Here is a 19,869-nt window from a genome sequence, read left to right on the forward strand (position 1 = left end):
AGATGCCAGGCATAAATTACCAGCCTCTACAGAGCAATTAACATGAGAAAGTACGTAGTCATAAAAGGGTTACCTAGGTTTTGAACAACAGGTCTGTTTTTTCCCTAAAAGAGCACCAAGGTTGTCCATGTGCTATTGCATGTATTGCAGCCCCCTTTTTATGTGAATACACAGTAGTTGAGCTGCAATACCAGCCACAACCAATAGGTAAGAGTGGTGACATTTCTGGAGAAAAAGCAGACCTTTCCAAATGCTCAATAACACTTTAAAAATGACACAATAACCTCATGCCCTGATCACATATTTTAGCTTCTGGTCATGTTTTCCATTATACTCTATTCTCCATCTGAATAGGGTAATTTTTGCTGAAAAGCACCTGGATTTCTGCAAGCTCCAATTAAAGGGGCTGTTTCAAGTTAAAAGTTTAGCCCCTCCACAGGATAGGGGATAACTAAATCATTGGGGGTCTGACTGCTTTGACAGGGGTCCCCTTCCCTCATCATGATCAAGCAGCTGCCACTCCGTTCTTCTCTTTGGAATTGCCTGGAGATATCTGAGGGCTGTACTAGGTTTCTCTACACTAGTTCAATGGAGTTGAATGGAGCGGTAGTGCATATGTGTGACTGTCACTTCATTCAATCTAAGGACTAGTGTTGATACCCTGGAAGAAGCTAAAGGCCAAAACGTGCGTTGGGGAAGCGGTGGTGGTCCTGTAACACTGCGGTCTGTATTTAATTGAATTGTCCCTCTTTTTGCTGTTTATCTCCTGTGATTTATGTAAGACTCTGATATACCTGCCATCTAACTATTGCATTGTCTGGTCATTTACATAGGACAGACTTTTGTCTACCTGTTTACTTAGTGGTGTGTCTGGTGGGTTCCACCTCAGCACCTCCTATAACCTTTGTTGCGTGCTTACTTTGATGGGATGTATAGTGGAGATGTGAAGCTGCAGGGAGGGACTGAAGGCACTATGTATTTGTACTTATATGAATTCCTCTTTATCCTTTCTTTGACTATGTGACCTGTGTTGCTACTGTTCCACCGCCTACTGCCACATTGGGATCCATTTTTACTGATGACTAGCATTATGTATTGTAATTTTTATATATGTATTTCAAATAAAGATGCTATTTAATATTTAATAGTGGTGTGGTGTCATGGTGTTGAACCTGTATATCACATAAAGGAGGGCCTTATTCACATTGTGGTACAATTGTTCAGGTAGTGGGACTCCTACACTCATAAAGCCTATGCACTAAGTGAAAGGGCTGCCAAAAATTACAAGGAACCGGCACTCCAATACACCTTTTATTACACATAAAGGAGGGCATCATAAAAACCCTTGAAAAATCATGTTTGATGGCCTGCTGGTGACCCTCAAAAACATTAGGAGCAAGGGCCTGCTGGTGACCCTCTAAAACATTAGGGGCAAGGGCCTGCTGCTGAGCTGACCCTCTAAAACATTAGGGGCGAGGGCCTGCTGCTGAGCTGACCCTCTAAAACATTAAGGGTGAGGGCCTGCTGCTGATCCGACCATCTAAAAAAAATAGGGGTGAGGGTATGCTGCTGATCTGACCATCTAAATGATTAGGGGCGAGAGCCTGCTGCTGATCTGACCATCTAAAAAATTAGGGGTGAGGGCCTGCTGCTGATCTGACCTTCTAAAACATTAGGGGTGAGGGTCTGCTGCTGATCTGACCTTCTAAAAAATTTGGGGTGAGGGTCTGCTGCTGAAGTGACCCTCTAAAACATTAGGGGTGAGGGTCTTCTGCTGATCTGACCATCTAAAACATTAGGAGCAAGAGCAGCATAAAAAGCATGTTGATATGATGGAGGAGGACGAGAAAAGGAAGATTGAACCATATACACTTTTTTGTGGTGGAAGGGGTGCATGGGAATACAGTGTATTCAATATACCATAAAAGCCACATTTAAAGTGCCTTTATGTTCAGCCGCCTTCCTCTGGTGGAGTAGAGAAGTTAGGGGCAATCCAGGCCTTGTTCATTTTGATAAGAGTCAACCTGTCAGCATTTTCAGTTGACAGGCGGATGCGCTTATCAGTTATTATGCCCCCAGCAGCACTAAATACCCACTCTGACAAAACGCTGGCGGCAGGGCAGGCCAGAACCTCCAAGGTGTAGAGCGCCAGTTTGTGCCACGTCTCCAGCTTGGACACCCAATAGTTGTAAGGCACAGAGGGATCACTGAGGACGCTGACACGGTCTGCTACGTACTCCTTCATCATCTTCCAAAACTTTTCCCTCCTTGTGCCTTGTGACACAGGTTGCGCATCAGGGTGAGGATGCTGGCGGGGTGTCATGAAACTGTCCTAGGCCTTGGAGAGTGTTGCCCTGCCTCTGTTGGAACTGCTGTGTGTTCCCCTGGTCTGCCCTTCATGGTTGCCCAAGGGACTACGTACTCTGCCTCCAGTGTTGTCAGCTGGAAATTGTTGGAGCAATTTATCCACAAGGACCTTCTGGTATTGCACCATTTTGCTAGTCCTCTCCATCACAGGAATGAGAGATGAGAAGTTCTCTTTGTAGCGGGGGTCGAGAAGGGTGAACAACCAGTAATTGGTGTTGGCCAAAATGCATATAACGCGAGGGTCACGGGAAAGGCAGCGTAACATAAAGTCAGCCATGTGTGCCAGAGTCCCAACAGAAAAGACTTCCCTGTCCTCATCAGGAGGATGACTCTCAATCTCCTCATCCTCTTTGGCCCATCCACGCTGAACAGATGGAATAAACCTGCTATGGGTACTACCCTCTGTAGCAGAGGCAACCGTCTCCTACTCCTCCTCCTCCTCCTCCTCCTCATCATCCAATAAGTGCTGAGAAGACGAACGGAGGGTGGTCTGGCTATCACCATGTGTACTGTCTTCCCCCATTTCCACCTCTTCCACATGCAAAGCGTCCGCCTTCATTGTGAGCTGCGAGCGTTTCAGTAGACACAGAAGTGGGATGGTTGCGCTGATAATAGCGTTATCGCCACTCACCATCTGTGTTGATTCCTCAAAGTTGCGTAAAACCTCAAAGAGGTCAGACATCCATGACCACTCGTCCCTTGTGAAGAGTGGAAGCTGACTGGAAAGGCGACGACCATGTTGCAGCTGGTATTCCCCTACTGCTCTCTGCTGCTCACAAAGCCTGGCTAACATCGTACAACACGGCACAACAGTTGGTGAGCTGGCAATTGCAAGCGCTGCTGCAGCATTGCCAGACAGGCGGCAGCTGTAGATGACTTTCGGAAATGGCCACACAAGCGGCGCACCTTCACCAGTAGCTCAGGCAAATTGGGGTAGGTTTTGAGAAACCACTGAACCACTAAGTTGAATACGTGGGCTAGGCATGGTATGTGTGTGAGCTTGCCGAGCTCCAAAGCCACCACCAAGTTAGGGCCATTATCAGACACAACCATGCCTGGTTGTAGGTTCAGTGGCGAGAGCCACAGCTCAGTCTGGTCCCTTATACCCTGCCACAGCTCTGCGGCGGTGTGCTGTTTGTCACCTAAGCAATTTAGTTTCAGCTTGGCCTGTTGCCGCTTCCCCACTGCAGTGCTACACTGCTTCCAGCTACTCGCTGATGGCTGACTGGTGCTGCAAGATGAGAATTCAGAGGTGGAAGTGGAGGAGGAACCGGAGGAGGAGATGGGGGGTTGTAGCCACTAATGTAGGTGGTGGCGGAAATCCTGATGGAAGTAGGGCCCGCAATCCTTGGTGTCAGTAGCACCTGTGCCATCCCAGGGTATGACTCGCTCCCAGCCTTCACAACGTTCACCCAGTGTACCGTCAGGGAAATGTAGCGTCCCTGGCCAAAAGCACTTGTGCATGTGTCAGTCGTTAAGTGGTCCTTCCCAATAACTGCGCTGGTCAGGGCACGGGTGATGTTACGGGACACATGCTCGTGTAAGGAGGGGATAGCACACCGGGAAAAATAGTGGCGGCTGGGGACTGAGTAACAAGAGACTGCCACCGCCATCAGGCTGCGTAAAGCCTCAGTGTCCTCAAGCCTAAATTGCAACATTTCTAGGGCCAGCAATTTGGAAAGGTGCGCATTTAGTACTATGGCCTGTGGGTGGGTGGCTGGGTATTTGCGCATTCGTTCAAAGGCCTGGGGTATGGACATCTGTACGCTGCGCTGTGGCACAGAAGTTGGAGTGCTAGCTGATAGTGCTTGCGAAGGTCCAGGTGCAGGGTGGGAGGCATCCGGGCCTGCGTCTTGGACAGAGGATTGACCAGCACGTAACACGGAGAAAATGAGGCAGTGGTGTGACCCCCAGACACTGATTGTGGACCAGGCTTTCGGCCCACCTATTAGGGTGCTTTGATTGCATGTGGCGGATCATGCTGCTGGTGGTGAGGTTGTTAGTGTTCACGCCGCTGCTCATTTTAGTATGGCACAGGTTGCAAATGACAATTCTTTTATCGTCCGCACTTTACTCAAAAAAGCACCAGACTGCGGAACACCTACCCCTTGGCAAGGGAGATTACCGCAAGGGGGTGCTCCGGCGAACAGTTGTGGGCCTTTTTGGTGTGGCCCGCCTTCTCTCTTTTGCCACCAGACTGCCTCTTCCAGCCTGTTGTGGTCCTGCGGATCCCTCCCCCTTTGTACTGCTGTCCTCACTCGGCTTGCCGCCTTCCCAGGTTGGGTCAATGCTTTCATCGTCCACCACCTCCTCTTCCACTTCCTCACTCTTGTCATCCTCCTGACTTGTTGACCTAACAAGAACCTCACTTTTACCCTATTGACAACTGTGTCTCATCCTCATCATGAACCTCGTGAAACACTAATTGCCGTTCCCCACCGTCATCTTTTTCTGACCGTGGATGCTCAAGAGTTTGGGAATCAGTGCACAAGATCTCCTCATGTCCCTCTTTAAGCGGGCTTAGCGAGAGGACCAAATCAAGGAATGGTGATGAAAAGAGCTCCTCAGAATATCCGAGTGTGGGATCCCATGTTTGCCAAGACTCTCCATGGTGGGAGGAAGGTGCATCATGGTGAGGATTCTGTTGACCAGACTCTTTGCTACTGAGACTGGACTTGGTGGAAGACAGGGTAGTGCTTAACCGACTGAAAGCATTATCTGCTGCAATCCAACCGACCATCTGGTCGCAATGGTGTGACTTCGAGAGTGGTGTCCTGCGCTGGCCTGCAAACTGGGACATAAAGCTAGGTATCGTAGATGAGTGTGTTTTTTGTGCTCTGGCAGCAGGCACAGTTTCACCGCGCCCAGGGCCATGGCCTCTGCGTGCACCATCAGCAGCACGGCCACTTCCCTGTCCCTTACTGCTCGCCTTGAGCATATTAAATGGTATACAGTTGCAAGAAAAAGTATTTGAACCCTTTGGAATGATATGGATTTCTGCACAAATTGGTCATAAAATGTGATCTGATCTTCATCTAAGTCACAACAATAGACAATCACAGTCTGCTTAAACTAATAACACACAAAGAATTAAATGTTACCATGTTTTAATTGAACACACCATGTAAACATTCACAGTGCAGGTGGACAAAGTATGTGAACCCTTGGATTTAATAACTGGTTGAACCTCCTTTAGCAGCTATAACTTCAACCAAACGTTTCCTGTAGTTGCAGATCAGACGTGCACAACGGTCAGGAGTAATTATTGACCATTTCTCTTTACAGAACTGTTTCAGTTCAGCAATATTCTTGAGATATCTGGTGTGAATCGCTTTCTTGAGGTCATGCCACAGCTTCTCAATTGGGTTGAGGTCAGGACTCTGACTGGGCCACTCCAGAAGGCGTATTTTCTTCTGTTTAAGCTATTCTGTTGTTGATTTACTTCTATGCTTTGGGTCGTTGTCCTGTTGCAACACCCATCTTCTGTTGAGCTTCAGCTGGTGGACAGATGGCCTTAAGTTCTTCTGCAAAATGTCTTGATAAACTTGGGAATTCATTTTTCCTTTGATGATAGCAATCCGTCCAGGCCCTGACGCAGCAAAGCAGCCCCAAACCATGATGCCCCCACCACCATACTTCACAGTTGGGATGAGGTTTTGATATTGGTGTGCTGTGCCTATTTTTCTCCACAAATAGTGTTGTGTGTTTCTTCCAAACAACTCAATTTTGGTTTCATCTGTCCACAGAATATTTTGCCAGTACTGCTGTGGAACATCCAGGTGCTCTTGTGCAAACTGTAAACGTGCAGCAATGTTTTTTTTGGACAGCAGTGGCTTCCTCTGTGGTATCCTCCCATGAAATCCATTCTTGTTTAGTGTTTTACGTATTGTAGATTCGCTAACAGGGATGTTAGCATATGCCAGAGACTTTTGTAAGTCTTTAGCTGACACTCTAGGATTCTTCTTCACCTCATTGAGCAGTCTGCACTGTGCTCTTGCAGTCATCTTTACAGGACGGCCACTCCTAGGGAGAGTAGCAGCAGTGCTTAACTTTCTCCATTTATAGACAATTTGTCTTACCGTGGACTGATGAACAGCAAGTAGTGTTGAGCGAACAGTTCGAGCATAGTTCGGGTCCGTACCGAATTTTGGGGTGTTCGTGACACGGACCCGAGCCCGAACTTTTTCGTAAAAGTTCGGGTTCGGGTTCGTCGTTCGGCATGTATTTTGGCGCATTTTGAAAGGCTGCAAAGCAGCCAATCAACATGCATCATACTACTTGCCCTAAGATGCCATCGCAGCTATGCCTACTATTGGCAAGGCTGTGATTGGCCAAGTGCAGCATGTGACTCAGCCTCTTTATAAGCTTGTGCGCACGTCGGGACGTGCTCACTCCCGATGTGAATAGAACAGGGATAGACGCAGCTGATGCTAGGGCGAGAATAGGCAGGGATAATTGAATAACTGGAAGCAAATTTCTCTCCTCCACCTGTGATTCATCTGAACAACTGCAGCTGAGCTGCTTTTTTGATAGGGATTGGCTATTTTTAGAGTGGCCAGAGTGATTTTTCCATCCACATGTACCTGGGCTGACCGCCGGCCGCCATTTTGCGACTTGTAGTGCTGCAGCAGAAGCTGCCACAGTGTGCATTCCAAAGCTCCAAACAAGTCAGACATCTACACCTGGGATTCAGACCAATAGCGATTTAGCAGCACAGTCCAAGGCTATTTTTTTTAAAGGTTGTGCAGACCATTTTGTGGCACATGTTACTGGGCTGATAGGCGGCGGCCATCTTGGGACTAGTGCTGCAGCACAATCTCTCCCAACGTCCATTAATCACTTGTAATAGTGGTCTGTGCCATAGAAATCCTACATCAGGGACTTGGGTGTGCTTGTGTCACCCCTACTAATACCAGTCCACCTGTAATCCATACAGTGAAAAGCCATAAAGTATTCCAGTGAGGGAATTTTTTTTTTATTTAAAAAAGGCCAAGTTAGTTTATCTGGCGTTCAATATACTAGATACAGTTAGGCCTGCGTTTCATACATCTGGAATTAGCAAACTAATGTGCTGGGGTTGGGAAAACATATATGTACCCATACTAGAATCTGTCAAAGAAAGCGGTACTCACATATAACAGTCATTCCATCTGTAATCCATACAGTCAAAAGACTGAAAGTATTCCAGTGAGGGAATTTTTTTTATTTAAAAAAGGCCAAGTTAGTTTATCTGGCGTTCAATATACTAGATACAGTTAGGCCTGTGTTTCATACATCTGGAATTAGCAAACTAATGTGCTGGGGTTGGGAAAACATATATGTACCCATACTAGAATCTGTCAAAGAAAGCGGTACTCACATATAACAGTCATTCCATCTGTAATCCATACAGTCAAAAGACTGAAAGTATTCCAGTGAGGGAATTTTTTTTATTTAAAAAAGGCCAAGTTAGTTTATCTGGCGTTCAATATACTAGATACAGTTAGGCCTGCGTTTCATACATCTGGAATTAGCAAACTAATGTGCTGGGGTTGGGAAAACATATATGTACCCATACTAGAATCTGTCAAAGAAAGCGGTACTCACATATAACAGTCATTCCATCTGTAATCCATACAGTCAAAAGACTGAAAGTATTCCAGTGAGGGGATTTTTTTTATTTAAAAAAGGCCAAGTTAGTTTATCTGGCGTTCAATATACTAGATACAGTTAGGCCTGCGTTTCATACATCTGGAATTAGCAAACTAATGTGCTGGGGTTGGGAAAACATATATGTACCCATACTAGAATCTGTCAAAGAAAGCGGTACTCACATATAACAGTCATTCCATCTGTAATCCATACAGTCAAAAGACTGAAAGTATTCCAGTGAGGGAATTTTTTTTTCATTTAAAAAAGGCCAAGTTAGTTTATCTGGCGTTCAATATACTAGATACAGTTAGGCCTGCGTTTCATACATCTGGAATTAGCAAACTAATGTGCTGGGGTTGGGAAAACATATATGTACCCATACTAGAATCTGTCAAAGAAAGCGGTACTCACATATAACAGTCATTCCATCTGTAATCCATACAGTCAAAAGACTGAAAGTATTCCAGTGAGGGAATTTTTTTTTTATTTAAAAAAGGCCAAGTTAGTTTATCTGGCGTTCAATATACTAGATACAGTTAGGCCTGCGTTTCATACATCTGGAATTAGCAAACTAATGTGCTGGGGTTGGGAAAACATATATGTACCCATACTAGAATCTGTCAAAGAAAGCGGTACTCACATATAACAGTCATTCCATCTGTAATCCATACAGTCAAAAGACTGAAAGTATTCCAGTGAGGGAATTTTTTTTATTTAAAAAAGGCCAAGTTAGTTTATCTGGCGTTCAATATACTAGATACAGTTAGGCCTGCGTTTCATACATCTGGAATTAGCAAACTAATGTGCTGGGGTTGGGAAAACATATATGTACCCATACTAGAATCTGTCAAAGAAAGCGGTACTCACATATAACAGTCATTCCATCTGTAATCCATACAGTCAAAAGACTGAAAGTATTCCAGTGAGGGAATTTTTTTTTTATTTAAAAAAGGCCAAGTTAGTTTATCTGGCGTTCAATATACTAGATACAGTTAGGCCTGCGTTTCATACATCTGGAATTAGCAAACTAATGTGCTGGGGTTGGGAAAACATATATGTACCCATACTAGAATCTGTCAAAGAAAGCGGGTACTCACATATAACAGTCATTCCATCTGTAATCCATACAGTCAAAAGACTGAAAGTATTCCAGTGAGGGGATTTTGCTTATAAAAAATAATATATTTCATTGTGGTGCGAGTTGAATCGCAACAATGAAGAAAAATACTATTAAGGGACGAGGACGCGGTCGTGGTGGTGTCCGTAGAGCCTCTGTTGCTGGTAGAGGACGTGGCCGTTCGGCCCCAGGCGCACACAGTAGGGAACGAACTCCCTCAACTAGCCGGCAGAATGTACCGCAATATCTCGTGGGGCCCAATGCCGCTCTTAGGATGGTAAGGCCTGAGCAGGTACAGGCATTAATCGATTGGGTGGCCGACAGTGCTTCCAGCACGTTCACCACATGGTCTTCCACCCAGTCTTCTGCGGAAAGCGCACAGGTGGCACCTGAAAACCAAGCCCATCAGTCTGTCACATCACCCCCAAGCATATCAGGGAAACGGTCTGAGCCACAAGTTATGCAGCAGTCTCTTCTTCTGTTTGAAGACTCTGCTTCCAGGGTTTCCCAGGGGCGTCCACCTAGCCCTTCCCCAGTGGAGGAAGACATACCATGCACTGACGCACAACCACTTATGTCTCCAGATGAAGAGGACATGGGAATACCACCACAGCAGAGTCACCGACTCTCTGATGATGACGAAACACAGGTGCCCACTGCCGCGTCTTTTTGCAGTGTGCAGACTGAACAGGAGGAGGTCAGGGAGGGAGACTGGGTGGAAGACGATGCAGAGGACGATGAGGTCTTAGACCCCACATGGACTGAAGGTCGTGGCGATGACTTTCACAGTTCAGAGGAAGAGGTAGTGGTGAGACCGAGACAACAGCGAAGCCAAAGAGGGAGCAGGGGGCCAAAGCAGACGAGCCGCCGCCCCCAGAGTTCGCCTGCTACTGGACATCGCCAACAGGGACCCAGCCCCACAAAGGCAGCTTCAAAGAGTTCCCTGGCATGGCACTTCTTTAAACAATGTCCTACCGACAAGACCCGAGTGACTTGCACGCTCTGCCATCAGAGCCTGAGGCGAGGCATTAACGTTCTGAACCTCAGCACAACCTGCATGAACAGGCATCTACATGCAAAGCATGAACTGCAGTGGGGTACACACCTTAAAAACCAGGCACTCGCTGAGGCTCCCCCTGCTCCCTCTACCGCTGCTGCCTCGGCTTCCGCCTCGAGAGGAATGTTGCCACCTGCCGAGCAGCAAACAGAGGATGTGCCACCGACACCACCACCACCGCCACCGTCAACTAGCGTCTCCACTATATCACACAGCAGCGTTCAGCTCTCAATATCTCAAACCTTAGAGAGGAAGCGCAAATTCCCCCCGAGTCACCCTCGAGCCCTTGGCCTGAACGCCAGCATTTCTAAACTGCTGGCCTTTGAAATGCTGTCATTCCGGCTGGTGGACACAGACAGCTTCAAACAGCTGATGGCCATGGCTGTCCCGCAGTATGTGGTTCCCAGCCGCCACTACTTCTCCAAGACAGCCGTGCCTTCCCTGCACATGCAAGTGTCCGATAAAATCAAGTGTGCACTGCGCAACGCCATTTGTGGCAAGGTCCACCTAACCACAGATACGTGGACCAGTAAGCACGGCCAGGGACGCTATATCTCACTAACTGCACACTGGATGAATGTAGTGGCGGCTGGGCCCCCGGCGGACAGTTCCTTGGCGCACGTCCTTCCGCCCCCTAGGATCGCAGGGCATCATTCTCTGCCTCCTGTAGCCTCCTCCTCCTACTCGGCTTCCTCCTCCACTGCTTCCACCAGCTCATCCGGTCAGCCACACACCTTCACCACCAACTTCAGCACAGCCCGGGGTAAACGTCAGCAGGCCATTCTGAAACTCATATGTTTGGGGGACAGGCCCCACAGCGCAAAGGAGTTGTGGCGGGGTATTGAACAACAGACCGACGAGTGGTTTCTGCCGGTGGGCCTCAAGCCAGGCCTGGTGGTATGCGATAATGGGCGAAATCTCGTGGCAGCTCTGGGACTAGCCGGTTTGACGCACATCCCTTGCCTGGCGCATGTGCTGAACTTGGTGGTGCAGAGGTTCATTCACCACTACCCCAACATGTCAGAGCTGCTGCATAAAGTGCGGGCCGTCTGTGCGCGCTTCCGCCGTTCACATCCTGCCGCTGCTCGCCTGTCTGCGCTACAGCGGAACTTCGGCCTTCCCGCTCACCGCCTCATATGCGACGTGCCCACCCGGTGGAACTCCACCTTGCACATGCTGGAGAGACTGTGCGAGCAGCAGCAGGCCATAGTGGAGTTTCAGCTGCAGCACGCTCGCGTCAGTCGTACTGCCGAACAGCACCACTTCACCACCAATGATTGGGCCTCCATGCGAGACCTGTGTGCCCTGCTGCGCTGTTTCGAGTACTCCACCAACATGGCCAGTGGCGATGACACTGTTATCAGCGTTACAATACCACTTCTATGTCTCCTTGAGAAAACACTTAGGGCAATGATGTTAGAGGAGGTGGCCCAGGTGGAGGAGGAGGAGGAGGATGAGGGCTCGTTTCTAACACTTTCGGGCCAGTCTGTTCGAAGTGGCTCAGAGGGAGGTTTGTTTAAGCAGCAGAGGACAGGTTCACAAGTCGCCAGCCAAGGCACTGTACTGGAGGACGAGGAGGATGAGGAGGAGGAGGTGGAGGGGGACGAGGATGACGCAAGTTCACAGCGGGGTGGCAGCCCAGGCCCATCACTGGTGCGTGGCTGGGGGGATACGGTGGACGATGACGATACGCCTCCCACAGAGGACAGCTTGTCCTTACCCATGGGTAGCCTGGCCCACATGAGCGAATATATGCTCCAATGCCTGCGCAACGACAGCAGAGTTGCCCACGTTTTAACGTGTGCAGACTACTGGGTGGCCACCCTGCTGGATCCCCGGTATAAAGACAATGTGCCCACTTTAATTCCTGAACTGGAGCGCGACCGTAAGATGCGCGAGTACAAGCGCACGCTGATAGAGGCGCTCTTGAGAGCATTCCCACATGTCACAGGGGAACAGGTGGAAGGTGAAGGCAGAGGAGTGGCAAGAGGTCGCCAACACAGCTGTGTCACGGCCAGCTCATCTGAGGGCAGGGTTAGCATGGCAGAAATGTGGAAAAGTTTTGTCTCCACGCCACAGCTATCTGCACCGACACCTGATACGGAACGTGTTAGCAGGAGGCAGCATTTCACTAACATGGTTGAACAGTATGTCTGCACACCCCTCCACATCCTGACGGATGGTTCGGCCCCATTCAACTACTGGGTTTCGAAATTGTCCACGTGGCCAGAGTTAGCATGTTATGCCTTGGAGGTGCTTTCCTGCCCGGCGGCCAGCGTTTTATCTGAACGCGTATTCAGCACGGCAGGGGGCGTCATTACTGACAAGTGCAGCCGCCTGTCCACAGCCAACGTGGACAAGCTGACCTTCATAAAGATGAACCAGGCATGGATCCCACAGGACCTGTCCCTCCCTTGTGCAGAGTAGTCCTTATTAACTGCCTAAAACATGTCTTGTTGTGCTACGGGCCTCTTCTTTATTTGATACAAATTTTATGAAACCCACAGTTGAATGAAACTCTTCTCTGTCTGGGCGCCGGGGCCTAACCAGATGAAAGTGGCCGGTTAAACTAACGGGTGACATGAAGCCATAACCTCTGCCATGCTACCTCTGTCTTCTGTCTGGGTGCTGAGGCCTAAGTCAAATAAAGCGGTCTTCTGCTGTGCTGGGGGATATGAAGCTAATCTCTGACCTCTCTCCTCTGTCTGGGTCCAAAGGCCTAAATCACTGAAAGAGGCCTTCTCCTGTGGTGTGTGATATGATGCCAGAATATGTGCTGTGGGGCCTCTCTCCTCTTCCTGGGTGCAGGGGTCAAATAAACTAAATTGTGGCCTACTCCTGTGGTGGTTGATATGATGCCTGATTCTCTGATGTGGAACCTCTCTCCTCTGTTTCGGTGAAGGGGTCAAAGTAACTAAATGGTGGCTTCTCCTGTGGTGGCTGATATGATGCCAGAATATGTGCTGTGGTGCCTCTCTCCTCTTCCTGGGTGCAGGGGTCAAAGTAACTAAATGGTGGCTTCTCCTGTGGTGGCTGATATGATGCCAGAATATGTGCTGTGGGGCCTCTCTCCTCTTCCTGGGTGCAGGGGTCAAAGTAACTCAATGGTGGCTTCTCCTGTGGTGGCTGATATGATGCCAGAATATGTGCTGTGGTGCCTCTCTCCTCTGTCTGGGTCCAAAGGCCTAAATCACTGAAAGAGGCCTTCTCCTGTGGTGTGTGATATGATGCCTGAATATGTGCTGTGGTGCCTCTCTCCTCTTCCTGGGTGCGGGGGTCAAAGTAACTCAATGGTGGCTTCTCCTGTGGTGGCTGATATGATGCCAGAATATGTGCTGTGGTGCCTCTCTCCTCTTCCTGGGTGCGGGGGTCAAAGTAACTCAATGGTGGCTTCTCCTGTGGTGGCTGATATGATGCCAGAATATGTGCTGTGGGGCCTCTCTCCTCTTCCTGGGTGCAGGGGTCAAAGTAACTCAATGGTGGCTTCTCCTGTGGTGGTTAGTATGATGCCAGAATATGTGCTGTGGGGCCTCTCTCCTCTTCCTGGGTGCAGGGGTCAAAGTAACTCAATGGTGGCTTCTCCTGTGGTGGCTGATATGATGCCAGAATATGTGCTGTGGTGCCTCTCTCCTCTTCCTGGGTGCGGGGGTCAAAGTAACTCAATGGTGGCTTCTCCTGTGGTGGCTGATATGATGCCAGAATATGTGCTGTGGGGCCTCTCTCCTCTTCCTGGGTGCAGGGGTCAAAGTAACTCAATGGTGGCTTCTCCTGTGGTGGTTAGTATGATGCCAGAATATGTGCTGTGGGGCCTCTCTCCTCTTCCTGGGTGCAGGGGTCAAAGTAACTCAATGGTGGCTTCTCCTGTGGTGGCTGATATGATGCCAGAATATGTGCTGTGGTGCCTCTCTCCTCTTCCTGGGTGCAGGGGTCAAAGTAACTCAATGGTGGCTTCTCCTGTGGTGGTTAGTATGATGCCAGAATATGTGCTGTGGGGCCTCTCTCCTCTTCCTGGGTGCAGGGGTCAAAGTAACTCAATGGTGGCTTCTCCTGTGGTGGCTGATATGATGCCAGAATATGTGCTGTGGTGCCTCTCTCCTCTTCCTGGGTGCGGGGGTCAAAGTAACTCAATGGTGGCTTCTCCTGTGGTGGCTGATATGATGCCAGAATATGTGCTGTGGGGCCTCTCTCCTCTTCCTGGGTGCAGGGGTCAAAGTAACTCAATGGTGGCTTCTCCTGTGGTGGTTAGTATGATGCCAGAATATGTGCTGTGGGGCCTCTCTCCTCTTCCTGGGTGCAGGGGTCAAATTAACTCAATGGTGGCTTCTCCTGTGGTGGCTGATATGATGCCAGAATATGTGCTGTGGTGCCTCTCTCCTCTTCCTGGGTGCGGGGGTCAAAGTAACTCAATGGTGGCTTCTCCTGTGGTGGCTGATATGATGCCAGAATATGTGCTGTGGGGCCTCTCTCCTCTTCCTGGGTGCAGGGGTCAAAGTAACTCAATGGTGGCTTCTCCTGTGCTGATTGATATAAAGCTGATGGTTGTGCCATCTGACATGGTTGCCAGGGTCTGATTCAATGGGGGCCTACTCCTGTGGTGGGTGATCTAAATGCCTGATTCTCTGCTGTGAAACCTCTCTCCTCCGTCTGGGTGTAGGGGTCAAAGTCTTTCAAAGTCGCCTTCTCCTGTGCTGATTGATATGAAGCTGATGGTTGTGCCATCTGACATGGTTGCCAGGGTCCCATTAAATTGGGGCCTACTCCTGTGGTGGTTGATATGATGCCTGATTCTCTGATGTGGAACCTCTCTCCTCTGTTTGGGTGAAGGGGTCAAAGTAACTAAATGGTGGCTTCTCCTGTGGTGGCTGATATGATGCCAGAATATGTGCTGTGGGGCCTCTCTCCTCTTCCTGGGTGCAGGGGTCAAAGTAACTCAATGGTGGCTTCTCCTGTGGTGGCTAATATGATGCCAGAATATGTGCTGTGGTGCCTCTCTCCTCTTCCTGGGTGCGGGGGTCAAAGTAACTCAATGGTGGCTTCTCCTGTGGTGGCTGATATGATGCCAGAATATGTGCTGTGGTGCCTCTCTCCTCTTCCTGGGTGCGGGGGTCAAAGTAACTCAATGGTGGCTTCTCCTGTGGTGGCTGATATGATGCCAGAATATGTGCTGTGGTGCCTCTCTCCTCTTCCTGGGTGCAGGGGTCAAAGTAACTAAATGGTGGCTTCTCCTGTGGTGGTTGATATGATGCCTGATTCTCTGCTGTGAAACCTCTCTCCTCCATCTGGGTGTAGGGGTCAAAGTCTTTCAAAGTCGCCTTCTCCTGTGCTGATTGATATAAAGCTGATGGTTGTGCCATCTGACATGGTTGCCAGGGTCTGATTCAATGGGGGCCTACTCCTGTGGTGGGTGATCTAAATGCCTGATTCTCTGCTGTGAAACCTCTCTCCTCCGTCTGGGTGTAGGGGTCAAAGTCTTTCAAAGTCGCCTTCTCCTGTGCTGATTGATATGAAGCTGATGGTTGTGCCATCTGACATGGTTGCCGGGGTCCCATTAAATTGGGGCCTACTCCTGTGGTGGGTGATCTAAATGCCTGATTCTCTGCTTTGAAACCTCTCTCCTCCGTCCGGGTGTAGGGGTCAAAGTCTGTCAAAGTCGCCTTCTCCTGTGCTGATTGATATAAAGCTTATGCTTGTGCCATCTGACATGGTTGCCGGGGTCTGATTCAATGGTGGCCTACTCCTGTGGTGGGTGATCTAAATGCCTGATTCTCTGCTGTGTAACCTCTCTCCTCCGTCTGGGTGTAGGGGTCAAAGTAACTAAATGGTGGCCTACTCCTGTGGTGGGTGATATGATGCCTGGTTCTCTGCTGTGGGACCTCTCTCCTTTGTCTGGGTGCTGTGGTCAAAATAATAGTAAGTGACCTTCTCCATTGGTGGGTGACTTGAAGCCTGATTCTGTGCTATGGGACCTCACTCCAATTAATATTGTTTAATTTTTATTTATTTTATGTTAACTCATCATTTCCCTATCTACATTTGTTTGCAGGGGATTTAACTACATTTTGCTGCCTTTTGCAGCCCTCTAGCCCTTTCCGGGTGTGTTTTACAGCCTTTTTAGTGCCCAAAAGTTCGGGTCCCCATTGACTTCTATGGGGTTCGGGTTCGGGATGAAGTTCGGGTCGAGTTCGGATCCCGAACCCGAACATTTTTCGAAAGTTCGGCCGAACTCGTCGAACCCGAACATCCAGGTGTTCGCTCAACTCTAACAGCAAGGCTTTTGGAGATACTTTTATAACCCTTTCCAGCTTTATGCAAATCAACAATTCTTAATCGTAGGTCTTCTGAGAGCTCTTTTGTGCGAGGCAACATTCACATCAGGCAATGCTTCTTGTGAAAAGCAAACCCAGAACTGGTGTGTTTTTTTATAGGGCAGGGCAGCTGTAACCAACACCTCCAATCTCATCTCATTGATTGGACTCCAGTTGGCTGACACCTCACTCCAATTAGCTCTTGGAGATTTCATTAGTCTAGGGGTTCACATACTTTTTCCACCTGCACTGTGAATGTTTACATGGTATGTTCAATAAAAACACAGTAACATTTAATTCTTTGTGTGTTATTAGTTTAAGCAGACTGTGATTGTCTATTGTTGTGACTTAGATGAAGATCAGATCACATTTTATGCCCAATTTGTGCAGAAATCCATATTATTCCAAAGGGTTCACATACTTTTTCTTGCAACTGTATATGCTTGCAAGTATGTCACACATACAGTAGCGCAGGTTTTGTAAGTGTATGCGCAAATAAATTCAACTGAATGTCACAGATATTTAGGATGCACAAACGTTATACAGGAGATGTAGCGCAGGTAATGTCGCTGTCAACAGTGGCGAAAAAATTACACTGAATGTCACAGATATTTAGGATGTGCAAACGTTATACAGGAGATGTGGCGCAGGTAATTTCGCTGTCAGCAGTGGCCAAACAATTGTGCTGAATGTCATAGATATTTAGGATGTGCAAATGTAACACATCAGATGTAGCATTGGTTGTGTCACTGTCAGCAGCGACCAAACAATTGCACGCAATTTAGCGCAGGTTGCGCTAATAATATATATGGCAGCCAGATAAAACTATAGTCCTTAAAAATACTTTTGGGTCTCTAACACCTTTCACCAATAAACCCTGCCTAAAAAAATATATTCCTGTTCCTACACTATCTGTCCCTTCTGCTGCAGCTCTCCGTGACTAAGACTGAGCCGAACCACGTGTCATTGGGTGCTATATAGCACCCAATGACGCGTTCCGGCCAGCCAATCACTGTAATGCCAGTAACCAACATGGCTACGGCATTACAGTGAGTGCCAGTACCTCCGCGCACATTTATTGGCTGCGTATCAAACGTGCAGGGAGGAGATTCAACCATCGCACTCGAGCACACACGGTTTTCGGCCAAAAACCGCTATGTGCCGAGCATTGCGATGCTCGAGTGAAAAAGTGTTAGGCCGCGCATGCTCGCCCAACACTACTAAGGAAGCATTAGGACCCTCAGTAATCAAATACAACGTTGAACAACTCTTTTAAATATGGATAGAATCTAAAACATTTTCCAAGATGTAGTTTTGTTACATTACAGCTTCATAATTCCTGTTACCATCCGTGATCACTGCTAACATTTCAATGAACTGTAACTAAATATTGACCACTGCTTTTTTCTTCCCCAGGGGAGCTTTCTCCATTGTCCGCAGATGCGTGAAAGTTTTATCCGGTCAGGAGTATGCAGCAAAAATCATTAACACCAAGAAGCTTTCAGCTCGAGGTGAGTGTGGGGTGACAACCTTTATTTCTTCCTAGCTGCCACAGATAGATAAGGTCGCAGCTCCATATGGAATAAATCTAGATCCTATCTTTGAAAAACTAATTAAAAAACTCTGAATGTGGGATAGGAGAGAACACGTGTCATCCTGATGGAGAAGATGAGGCGTAAGTGATAGAGAGACAAGAAGGAGGTAAGAGATGAATACATACAAGAGGCTTAGAGTTATGTTGCAATTACCAAGTGACATAGATCCCCTAGCGCGGCACAAATGGGGGCAATTAGGTCAGATTTGTTGCATTTTTTACATTTTGCACTAAAATAACAAAAGTAAAATAAAAAAAGCTCATGTCTGCACTATTCAAGCTGCAAAAATAAAACAGAAGCCTCACATATACCATTAGAAATCAACTGGATCCCTAAGGGCCATATTGAACCGCACAATTTTCACGCCCATTATCTGGAACAAGTGTTCAAAGCAGGGGCATCTCTAGGTTAAAATATCCAGGGCCCCGAATGTTTTGGTCATCCAGGGGCCCACACCATTCATTAGGCAACCTGAGCCTCTGGCTTTAGGCAACACTGTTCTATGAATGAAGGGGACGGTAATTTAGTATTCTTGCACAGCCGTGCATACTACTGTGTCTTTGGGGATTATTGTACATCATGGTTTTATTGTCTTTTTGGCTGCAAGTTGCGGCAAAAAATGTGACAAAACCCAATGCACCATGACCCCCTAGGCATAGATGTGTGTAAGAAAGGACCTTTGGGATTGATGATGTTTGCATGTTACATAACCGTATCTCAAAGGTCCTTAAGCCTCCAAAAGACTCCAGAGATAAATACGTCTATCTGTGGAAGTGTATCTGTGTGTGTGTGTGTGTGTGTGTGTCTGTCTATCTGTGTGTGCATCTATCTGTACAGCAGCACTGTCCTCCATATCTGGACATGAGTAGTAGTTACTTAAAGGGCATCTTGATCAACCATATTAAATCAGGCAAACAGCCTGTTAGGGTTGATCATGCCCCCATTACTGAAAAAACTGCATTTTTATTTATATGCAAATTATATATCTGGAGCACTGTGGGGCTGGCCAGAGCCCCTGGAGCACAAGTTTATAAACCCGCTTCAGCTTCAGCCCCTCCCCCCTTCCCTTGGATTGACAGGACTAGTCTTCTAGTGCCTGCTGCCTTCCTAGTACTTAGACCTTTATTCTCTCACCTGCGTTGTGTCTCCTGAGACCAGAAGATACAGTGCAGGCAGGAGAATACAGGTCTCAATGCTAGGAGAAGGCCAGCTGCTCTTTAATATTAATATAGTGCTATTTTTCTGTATGGACTACAGGTGACATTATAATTACTAGGGGCACTTCAATGGACATTATAACTACTAGCGGCACTATAGGGGGCCATTCTAAGTGATGGATTGCTGTAGGGGGACAGTATAATTACTGGGACACTATAGCTAGTCATTATAACTCCTGGGGAACTATAGGGGGTCAATATAATTACTGGGGCACTACAGTGGACAATATACCTACTGTGGGCAATATAGAGGGAATTATAACTACTGGTGGCACTAGTGAGCATTATAACTGCTAGGGGCACAACAGGCCACATTATATCTACTGTGGGCACTATAGAGGGAATTATAACTACTGGTAGCACTAGGGAGCATTATAACTACTAGAGGCACCACAGGGCACAATATATCTACTGGGGCACTATAGGGGCATTATTTCTACTGAGGTACTAGAGGGGGTATTATAACTAGTGGCTACACTATAGAGAGCACTATAACTACTGGGGGTATAAGAGGGCTTATTATAACTACTGGGAGCACTATAGGGGGCATTATAACTACTGGGTACTCTACAGGGGGCTT

At 47.9% G+C, this 19,869-nt stretch overlaps 1 protein-coding gene across 1 annotated transcript in view; it reads left to right on the top strand.

The window, feature by feature from the left end:
• Nucleotides 1-19,869, top strand: part of CAMK2A (calcium/calmodulin dependent protein kinase II alpha) — a 331,715-nt gene that overhangs the window by 56,337 nt on the left and 255,509 nt on the right. Inside the window, exon 2 of the mRNA XM_040440682.1 lies at nt 17,894-17,988. Within this exon, the coding sequence (XP_040296616.1) occupies nt 17,894-17,988 (95 nt within the window). The remainder of the gene's footprint in view (nt 1-17,893; nt 17,989-19,869) is intronic.

This window comes from Bufo bufo, chromosome 1 (genome assembly GCF_905171765.1).
Source record: "Bufo bufo chromosome 1, aBufBuf1.1, whole genome shotgun sequence".
Taxonomy (NCBI): domain Eukaryota; kingdom Metazoa; phylum Chordata; class Amphibia; order Anura; family Bufonidae; genus Bufo; species Bufo bufo.